General features: G+C 41.6%; 1 protein-coding gene across 1 annotated transcript; it reads left to right on the forward strand.

Annotated features, from left to right (window-relative positions):
• Positions 1-1,953: 1,953 nt before the first annotated feature.
• On the forward strand, positions 1,954-2,676 carry LOC149199416 (uncharacterized). Its single transcript, XM_089400571.1, has one exon. It carries the CDS (start codon positions 1,954-1,956, stop codon positions 2,674-2,676), a length of 723 nt encoding a protein of 240 aa, XP_089256697.1.
• The last annotated feature ends 8,381 nt before the right edge of the window (positions 2,677-11,057 follow it).

Below are 11,057 nucleotides of genomic sequence, written 5' to 3' on the forward strand. Positions count from 1 at the left end.
TTAAGGAGGTCACAGATGGAGGCACGGTCCAACTAGTCAAACTAAATGGAGAACCTTTTCTAGGCAAAGTGAATGGCAGCCGCTTGAAGCCCTACATGGGTGGTCTGACTATTTGACTAGCCAATAGACGCATAGTCTTCGCACTCCAAGGATTCGAACAAAGGTGCAGGACTATAAACAAATGCAGTGGATATCGACACAGATGAAAAGAAGCACTTCTGACACAGAGGTCTCAGAATAGCATATGCAGCAGATCCAACAAGCAGAAACTCAGTGCATTGCTGACCTCCGCACAGTTCGAGAATAGTTGGAGGGAATCTGTGCAAAGATCATCAAGCCGACAGAGTGACTCAAGTGCGAGTCACAATGTTTTTGTTGAGGGCCTATTGGGCATGGAATCCCCCCAAGGCATGTTTTGGGGCTTAAAGCCCAAGTTTTTACTGAATCTTGTTGTAAATCTCCACGAATTGTGGGCGCGGGGCGTGAAAGTATGATAGAGTCATAGGGTTTTCCACCCTAGTTTTGTAATGTAATGTCGGCTAGATAGACCTACCCATGGTCTGCGGACCATAGGATTGTATAAATAGAGGGAGGCTCTAAGTGTAAAAGGAAAAAATAGAGAATAGAGAATAGAAGAGAAGCATTAGAAAGTCTAACTAATGTGGTCGTAGGTTGAAGTGTGTCTTTGGATCGTAGAGTAGGAGAAGGCTCTGTAGCTAAGTGCGCAGAGGCCTAGTATCTGCAGCTTAGTGCGTGGACCCCTGCAGCTAAGCACACAGGGCGAGTCGAGTCTATGACCGTGGAAGGAATCAATAAAGAGAAGTTTTGTTATGATTCTATGTATCTGTTCTTGGGTTAATGCATGATTGATATAATTTGCAAATATACTGTTTATTTACTGCGTGCACCTATATGAATGGTTTATGTTGTTAAGTATAACTTAAAGCCCTCAAGTAGGCAAATATAATTAACTAACATTGGAATACAAGTAAGGTCTTGGGTGATAACAAAAACAACACCACAAATAGGTTGCTCCTGGACCGACAGAGGGGTGAAGCTTAAGATCGGCCATGACGACGGGTCCTGGCGTTCGATGCCGTGACCGACTGCAACCCGCATCCCCTGTTGCCTGCCTGCACCTACCCCCATAACTTGTTAACATACCCGTACTCCCTTCTGCATTACTTGCTTTGGTTAACTGTTTGACTGACCCCAACTGTGGCGTTATACTTCTATCTCTCAGGGTTTCATCCCTTCCCATTTACTAACCCTCACAGTTTTCTGTTGTGCTTCTGTCCTCTTCTGCTAGCTGTCATAAAAAACTCTTAACATTTATTGATGAGCTGGGCAACTTTCTAGATCCTTCGGAGGATGTGCCAATATGGACTCCCACCAGGACCACCACTGTCAGTTTTTTCCCTTTCATGTCCGACCTTACCGACGAGATAGAAGCTCTCCCACCATTTTCTCGCCCTCGCATTCCGTTGGTTTCTCTCCCTGAAGACGTGCTCTCTCCCCCTGAGTTCATCTCTCAACCCCTCTTGCCATGCTCTCTGGCCCTTATCGAACCCCCGCTTAAGCCTATCTATCCAACTCTCGGAAGCATTTCTGCCCTTAACCCTCCTCCGATGGTGATTAGCCCTATTCCCTCAGAAATTCCCCAGGGTTCTACAGTCCTTGGTATGGCTGCATCTGCTCAGTCATTCTCTTCAGCTCCCTCTAGGGGGGCATTATATAGGCATTGGACCAATTTCAGGCATTTTTGGATCTATCTCGTAGGAGGTGACTAAAAACCCTAGGGTTTCTCCTTCGTTGGGACCTTCTCAACCCTCCACGACTCAGGAAGCGTCGGCTGCAAGGGGTTCTGGGCTTTCAAGAAAGAAAAGGGGTTTAAAGCTTCGGGCCTGTGTGGTGCCCCTCAATTTTACAAAGGACATCAAATTACTGGATGCCATGGACATAGCCAAGAAGGTGTTAGTTGGTAGGGTTCGCGGCAGACACTGCAGTGTGGCAAAATTACAGCAATGGGTCTCGGAGGTTTGGGGCGAAAACCTGGAGGACATCCCGAAGGTACAAACCCTAGTCAAAGATTGGTTTTCTTTACATTTCAGCTGTTTGGAGCACACCAACTGGGTGCTCTCCACGGTCTGGCACCTTGACCTGGCTCCCGTTCTTCTCAGAAGATGGACCCCCCTTTTCAACCCAAAATGGGAGAGGGTTGATGCAGGCCCTATATGGGTTCGTCTGCTCGGACTACCCTTGCATTTTGGGACAAAAGATGTATTCAAGCGCATTGGGAATGCCCTCAGTGTTTACCTCACATTTGATGATTCATACCAGAATTCAGGGAAATTAGCCTATGCCAGGATATTGGTTCATCTGGACCTCTCAGAGGGCTTGCTCGAGTACATAGACATCCGTTGGAGTAACAACACTAGAAGAAAACTTCTAGACTATGAGGGCATCCCATTTCGTTGCCAAAGGTGCCATAAGGTAGGGCATCTCTATAAATACTGCCCCCTATTGGGCAAAAAGAAAAATCAGGCCTCAGCACTAGAAAATGCCTCCCACCTGCATTCTCGCCAGGATGCTCAGCCTAAGAGACAAGCTCCTACGACTCCACAGAACCTGGCTGCTTCTAAGATCCCGGCCGGCCAGTGGAAGAACCCAGTATAAAAGACAACGACTCCACCACAACTGAAGAAGAGAGGGTGGCCTCCCAACTGTTCTCAACAGCCTCCACCTTCTTGACCACAGTCACCATCATAGGGCTTGCCCTTGTCGGGTATGATTCCTCCTTCCATCCCTGTTTCCTCTTGCTGCTCATATCATATTGATTACATTTTAGCTTGATTTTTTTTGAACTACATGTTATGAACCCATCTTCTGAACATCTGGGTCTGGGTTTGGATTCTGACCCCCCTTTCATCGCACCGCTCACTTGCCCGATTTCATCCAACCCCATTTTCTCACCTGCACCCTCCTCGACTTCTCCCTCTCACCTCCCGATCACTACTCCTTCCCTCCAGCCCCCCCCACCTGGGAGATACTTGACTCATTCAAAAAAAAGAGACAAGCCCAAGATCATGTTGGGCTTGATATACTCCATTCTCCCCCTCCCCCTAAACTCCACAGAGGCCGACCTTCCAATCTTTCTAAAGCCCAAGGCACTGCTGAAGATGAGATTGCTTTGGGGGTTCAATCTAGCATCCCAGGGACACTTAGAGCTAGAGAATCCTAGCCTGCCCCCCCTCCATGAAGATATTCTCTTACAATTGTAGAGGGCTGGCTAGGCTGGATAAAATACTAGCTCTTCGTCGTCTGTTAAAATTTGTTCTGCTTGATATTATTTTTTTACAAGAAACTGTGGGACCTGTATTAGACATCACTCAGTCCCTCCAAAACATGCTTCCTGGTTGGATTTTTATTGGACTTGATGCTCATGGGAGGTCGGGAGGTTTAGCTTTAGGCTATAACTCCCATACCATAAAGATGCTCAATTGCTGGGGTGGTCTGGGCCATCTTGGAGCAGATACCAGATCTGCTGACCTCGGGATGAATTTTCGGATATATAATGTCTATGGGTCGTGCTAGAATAGACCAACATTTTGGAAAAACCTTTTGAGTTCTGATTTATTTTTGACTGATCACCTGATCCTGGGTGGGGATCTTAATTTTTCCATTGGACATTTTGAATCTTGGGGACACCAGGCACAACGAGACTCCCTTTTGGATTACTTTCTATCTGAATTGGACGCTCACCAACTGATTGACATCCCCTCTGCAAAGCCCCAAGTGACTTGGAGGAATAACAGGACTGGGGAAGATAGTCTGTCCCACAGACATGACTGCTTCCTTGTCAAAGAAAAGGTTTTGGACTTGGGTTTACATATCAGACACTAGGTAGGTACAGGTGTGATCTCTGATCACCTACCCATTACCTAGAAATTGAAGGAGGGCAAGCAAAGCCAAAAGGACCCTTTAAGTTCTGTTTTATCTAGCTCAAGGATGACTCCTATAAAAGAATGATCACTGATTGTTGGAAAGCAAACCCCCCTAGGAAGAGAGAAGATAGTACTAGAAGATTTATACAAAATCTTACAATCCTTAAGACGATGTCCAAACATTGGGCACATAACAAAAGATTACAGGAGGAACAAACTCTCTATAGGATTGAATCTGAAATTCCTGCTTTTGAAAATGATCTTGGAGGAATATACACCTCAGACGATCATAAGGACAGGATGGTTTCTCATTATGCTGAAAGGGAAAAAATACTCAAGGATAAGGAAGAAACCTGGCGCCTAAGAAGCCAAACCATCTGGATGCTTGAAGGGGACGAAAACACAAAATTCTATCACAAATTCACCAATGGAAGAAAGTTGATCAACACCATTTGGCAGCTACAGAATGAGCAGGGGAAGATTGTTAATACATTCCCACAACTTGCTGAACTTGCCTCCTCTCACTTCAAAAGCACATACCGTGCCCCCAGGGATATCAACTTGGCTGAAATTATCAGGGTTGCACAACTCTTCCCCAGATTTGTGGATCCTGAGGAAGGAGATGAATTAATAAAGGCAGTCTCTCTGGAGGAATTGGAATACACCTTAAAGTGGTTCAAAAAGGATAAAAGTCCAGGTCCCGATGGCTGGTCGATTGAATTCTACTTGGCTTTCTTCGACATCATTGGGGAAGACCTGCTCAGAATTGTTGAGGACTCGAGAATCAGAGGATTTCTTGAAACCTCAATCACCTCTACTTTCATTGCACTCATACCGAAGAAAGACAACCCAGACTCATTTGAGGACTTTCGTACCATATCTCTCTCCAATTGTATATATAAGATCATAGCTAAGATCATTGCAAACAGGATGAAACCTATTCTTTCTAATCATATCTCTCCAGAGCAATTCACTTTCCTACAGGACAGACAGATCCATGAAGCTGTAGGTACCGCTCAGGAAGTAATTCATACTCTACACTCAAGGCGTGGCAAAGGTATGATTATGAAGGTCGATTTATCAAAAGCTTTCGACAGGGTAAATTGGCTTTATATTAGAATGTTGTTAACTCATTTAGGTTTTCCTTACTTATTCATCAAATGGATCATGAGTTGCATTACTAATATCCCTTTCAGTGTTCTGGTGAATGGTAGTGCCTCTCCCTTCTTTACCTCTGAAAGGGGGCTGAGACAAGGATGTCCCCTCTCGCCTTTGCTCTTCTTGCTTGTTATGGAAGGTCTCAGCAATCTTATCAAAGAAGAGCACCGAAGGGGCAGATTAAAGGGTATTAAAATACCATAAGGTTGCATCCTGACTCATCTTCTCTTTGTGGATGATATCCTAGTTTTCATAAATGGCAGTATTGGAGACATTAGTATCATCAAAGAAAATTTCTCCCTTTTCCAAGAAGCAACATGTATGATCATAAATGACAACAAGTCCACATTAACAACAGCTGAATGTACTCTGCATGAGATCTATTTTGCTCTGCAGCGTTTCCATTTCACTCAGCTGCAATTAGCTGATGGTTTAAAATATTTGGGTTACAAGCTAAAGCCACTTGGATACAAAATTGCTGACTAGACTTGGCTCATCTCCAAGATGGAGAAAAGACTTAACACCTGGTATCTCAAATATCTCTCATGGGCAAGACGACTAACTCTAATCAAAAGTGTCCTGGAGGCCACTCCTGTTTATTAGATGTCCCTGGCTTGGATTCCCAGAGGCATACTCACTAGAATACAACCCCTCTGCTGTAGATTTCTATGGCAAGGGAACAAACAGGACATGATTTTTGCTTGGGTTAGGTGGGAGGCTCTGAACCTACAAAAAAATCGGGAGGTTGGGGTCTAAAAATTTTATAAGATTTCTCATTAGCACTTGCGGCAAAACTCAGGTGGAAATTAGTATCAACAGACAGCCTTTGGACAAGGGTTACATATGCCAAATACATTACTCTGATGCACATCATGGACTAGATTAGAAGATCTCACCTAATACCTCGGGCATCTCTATTATCTGGAAGGATGTTCTAAAGGCTTTGAACCCTATCAGAGAGGGCCTCACTTGGAGAATTCGATCGGGACACACTGTTCATATTGGCCTCGATCCGTGGGTGGGATGTGGTGTTATGAAACCAGCTCATAAAAAGATAGAAAAGATAGATCAACGCCTTAGAATTCAGCCTCTTCGAGGGGGCAACCTCCTTTACATTACATAAATGAATGATTCTTTGATGATACAAATGACAAGACCTCCTTTCTATATATAGGAGTATAAGGGATCATAATATAATCAGAGCCGACATAACAATAATAATGTAAGGGCACACTAATAACAATAGTGGGCTTCTATGGGGCACAATAATAACAATATGGGGACTACATGGGTACAACAATATAATAAGGGGGTTGTACTAATAACAATAAGGGGTTACACTAGTAGTATAGGGGCCTAACATGCCCCTCTCTTTCAAAAAGTGTTGTCCTCAATGCTTGAGTAGTTCTTGATGCTTCTGTATAAAATTCTTGTCCTCCCATGTAGAATATTTAGCGGGTAAGTTCTTCCACTTGATGAGATACTCTGAAATTGATCAATTTCATAGCTGTCAGGTTCTTGTTTCTGTGACTGCTCCAGGTTCCAATTTGATTTTTCCTTCTTCTTCAAGTTCTAGCAATATTGTTTGAATTGGAATATTCTGCAACTTTTGAATGAGTGGCCACACTTCTTTGTCCTTCTTCCATTCACCCCTTGCTTCATTTATCTAATCTGGTTAGATAATATAAATAGCACAAAACAATGCTTCCACATCCTCATTCTTTCTTGAGAGTGCATCTGCAACAAAAATTTTCTTCCCTTTTCTGTAGATGATGTCAAAGTCATAACCCCACATATTTGTGACCCATTTTTTCTGTTCTACTAAAGACAATATTTGTTCTAAAAAGTATTTAAGACTATCATGATCCATTGAAGTGTCTTCCCATTGGGTAAGGTCGCCATTTCTTAAGTGCATGTAGTATTGCCAACATTTCCTTCTCATAAATAGCTTGCTTGAGATGTTGCCGTAAAAATACCCAATCACCTACATCAAAACTATTTTCACTACAATTTTGATCTACCTATTGTTTCATTCGATTCTACACCAAAGTGGAATTATCCTTTAAAAGTTGGAGAACTCGTTGTTGATGCTCGATGTGATCTTTCACTGCTTGAACCTTTTTCTTCTTGATATGTCCTATCTTAAGAGTTTGAGGAGTGATAATTTCTTCCAATTCTCTACAAGATATGGTCGGATTCATTTCTTGATGCTTGATGTGATCTTTCACTTCTTGAACATTTTTCTTCTGGATATTGTTGAAAATGCAACAAGATGATGGAGCTTAGTGAAAAGAAGTCGCCTTCACTAAGTGGGCCCGCAGGCTATTTTTGGCACAAAGTCTATTTTTAGACTATGTCTATTTTTAGACATATGGATCATGGTCTATGAGTTGCAGGATGCTATTTGTGGATGATTGGTCATGTTGGTAAAAAAATATATGGACTTCTATTTTTAGACATATGGCGGAGTCTATTTTTATACTGCTAGTCTAAAAATAGAACAGTCGAATATTATTAGCTCTTAATAATATTTGGACTATAAACATTATCTTATCCTCTTGCAGCACTTCAGTTCGAGCTACGGATGTGGAACATGCAACTGCTAGAAGGAAATACGCTTTTCTTATGGGTTAGTTGAGCTATTGCATGATGGACTTTAGTTAGAACTCAAGTGATTGAGTTTGGTGGAGTTGATTGAGGAGTTGATGGAGTTGTGTTCAGTTTGACTTAGTTGAACTAGTTGTATTTAGTCTAACTGCCAAATACACTAGTGATGAGTGACGTGAATTAATTGTTAATTAATTCACTAATAATTAACTCATAAATCAACTAAAGAATACATCAATTAACTCAATGCATGGATAGTTCAGTGGAGACAAGTGTTAGAGGTGGGTGAAAGGGTGAGACTGCTATCAATTGTGACTATAGCTGTGCATGAGATTTGCACAATCATTGATTGAGATTTCCAATGAGGATTGCACAGTACAAGCCAAGGGAAAATGAGCTTGGATCATTCCTATTCTCACATTGGATTGCATAGTAGAGACAGGCAAAAAGTGGAGGAGATTTGAACCTGTGACTTGATTCAGATCTGAGCTAGTTTGTGTGTAGCAGGTGGAGATAGTACTGAGAACTTGATGAGCCCCAAAAATGGATAATTATATGGGCTCATTCAGCCTCCTAATTTGACTTAATCCACCATTCTCATTATTTTATTGCATGTTTTTTATTATATTTATGCTAAAAGAGTGAATTGGGTTAGTCATTATATCAACAAGTCTAATGTGTGCTTTATGCAGTCTTTTTGGTCAATTTGGAGACAAAATCAAAGGTTTAAATGAGCACTTGGCAGCCAAATTCGTGGAGAGGATTTTTAGGAAGGTGTCCCCTTCATTTATGGGTCCTTACCTCCAATTCTCCACCATCAGCTTGGAGTTCAAGGGCCACCAAATCGATTATCACAAGGGCAGTCGAGCAAGGGCTAGTAAAGGTGTTGTTAACTACAAGTTTTGGCAGCCGAGTTACTAAAGTTTAGGAGGGCTGTTGGGGTCCTCAATTTGTATAAATAAGAAGGCTTAGGGCCTCATTTCAGTTAGTCACTTTGTAGGCAGAAGTTAGCTAGTTTGTAGTTCGATTTTAGTCATTCTTTTAGTCATTTTTTAGGCAGTAGATTAGCTCTGCATTTCAGCACACTTTCAAGCTTTCCCTTGTGGACAGTTTTTGATGTAACTATTATTTCTTGCTCAATAAAGATGAATCAAGCTTTTCACCAGCTCTAATCTCTCTTGGGAGGTTGTATCTCTTGGGGTTGGGCCCAACTCAAGTGCCCAGTACCTCCTTTGTTTACTTTTATGTGTTTTTGCTGCATTCTTAGAATAAAATCTGTTGTTTAGATTTAAATCTTGTTTTCTTATTTAGGTTGCTTTTGATGATTAAAAAGGCTTTTCATGTTCAAATTGATTTGATAGGTTAATAACAGAGAATATCTTCAGAAAAAAGGCTATCAAGCACCTCTGATCTCACCTCTCCCTCAATGGGACCATGAGCTGGGACCAAGGTGTCCTTGCTGCCACCAAAAACACTGTTTTTGCTTCATCATGCAATTATTAGTGTTAGATTCTCATTTGCAGAAGTTGATACCAGTTGTGATTACATGCTCAGGTTCATGATTGCTTAGTTTGCATAGCTATTTCACATGATTTCATTGCAAATAAACTGCTGTTCATTTTCTTTGCTGTTATTTAGATCAGATTAGGTTCAAGTAGCTAGGTCCTTGATTTTCCGAGTCTTTGTTTGTTCAGTTTGAGAAATAACTTGCAGAGCACCTGTGATACCTCCTCATCTATCCTTACCCCATCCATGCAACCTGCTTTGTCCTCTAACTCAGATTCTTGCCTCTCATTTGCCACGTTTTCTCACTTTGCCCTAGTTTCTACATTCTTGTGCATCATTGCTCCCTCCATCCTTGAACAAATCCAATCACTCCTTAGCCTCATTCACCAGGTCCTAAACCCCTTAACATCCTTATCCAACCTCCATTTCCACTTTCCCACCATTTTTCCTCCATCAACCCTCCAAAATCCTCTTTTCGGAACATCCTGTAGAAATTTTAGAACATCCTGTAGAACCCCTGCAAATTTCCTATAGAAGCTCACGAAAGCGGTTTCTTGACAGCCAAACTCTGTGAAACTCTCTGGAAGGGTGCTAGGGACCCCTTAGGCCCTCTTCTAACCTTCCCAACCTCCTTTAATCATTTCATCTCGCCAATCCAACTCTGCACAGTCAAAAACCAGTTAAAGCACATGCACAATAATTCTGCCAACTTACTCAAAAATACAAAAACATGTTTCCTTTCAGATTTCACTTCAGAAGTAGCTTAGTCACGTGCATTTTACCTTTCTAAGAGTCAATGGCATTCCTTTCTGTAGCTTTCATCATTTTTCTTGCACTAGTAAGGTTAGTCAGTAAAACTAGGGTTTGTTAAGGTTTGCATTTCCTTTCCGCTTTCAGTTTCTTTCTGCAAGTAGATTAGCCTCCTTTGAGTTAGCTTTCATCCATCAATTAAAAACCTTATTTTAAGAGCTCATAGAAGTTGGCTTAAGCTCCTAGCGGACTTATGCCAGCTGATCAAGTGACAGCTGCGGCAAGAGCTAGTACTTGTGCATACAGCACCGTCGCTTTCAAGTTTGTTACAAACTACCAGGTTGATAAAAGTAAAGAAGGGAGTCCCAGGAGTTGCAGCATTATTGCTGCAATAATGGGGCCCACCATATTTTTGGCGCCATTTCCGGGGACGCATTAGAGTATTGGTGATTGCTGCTTTTCTTCTATTTTATACTACAACCTTCTGCTAAGTAGTTTATTTCAGCAAGCGTAGAGTAGATTGTTTCATTTCCATTCCGTAATTTCATTTCCGCAAAAGTAGATTAGCATTTCTTGCTTTCATAGATTAGCATTTCAAGTCCGCAATTTCAATTCTGCAAGCGTAGATTAGCATTTCAATTCCGCAATTTTAATTCTGCAAGAGTAGACTAGCATTTCATTCCTGCAATTTCATTTGAGCAAAATAGATTAGCCCTTTCCTACTTTCATTTCAATTCCGCATTTTTATTTCAACAAGATAGTTAGTTGCAGTTCAATTTATTTCAGCTTTGTAGGTACAAGAAAAAAAAAAAGCAAAAATCAACCAAAAAGATTTCCTTTCCTGCCTTGTAGGAGTAGAGATAATTCAGAAAAATGATTGCACAACACCCCCACTACTTCACACAACCAACCTTCTCTCTTCTTCGATGGATGTGATTAAAGAACCCTTAGGTGGACAACAAGACATATTTGAAGAACCTCAAGGGAAGAAGAAGAAGAAAAAATTCCTCTGGAGCAAATGGCTACAAGCAGAAATGTTGGGAGCAGTACCTTATCCAAAAACGAATTTGCAAAATCAGATGGAAGATTTCA

This window comes from Pinus tabuliformis, chromosome 2_1 (assembly GCF_031772625.1).
Source record: "Pinus tabuliformis cultivar Carrire ecotype Pingquan chromosome 2_1, CPIR1, whole genome shotgun sequence".
NCBI lineage: Eukaryota > Viridiplantae > Streptophyta > Pinopsida > Pinales > Pinaceae > Pinus > Pinus tabuliformis.

Bases quoted from the DNA above. Each gene is read 5' to 3' on its own strand.
- LOC149199416 (XM_089400571.1), top strand. From the start codon at position 1,954: ATGGACATAGCCAAGAAGGTGTTAGTTGGTAGGGTTCGCGGCAGACAC.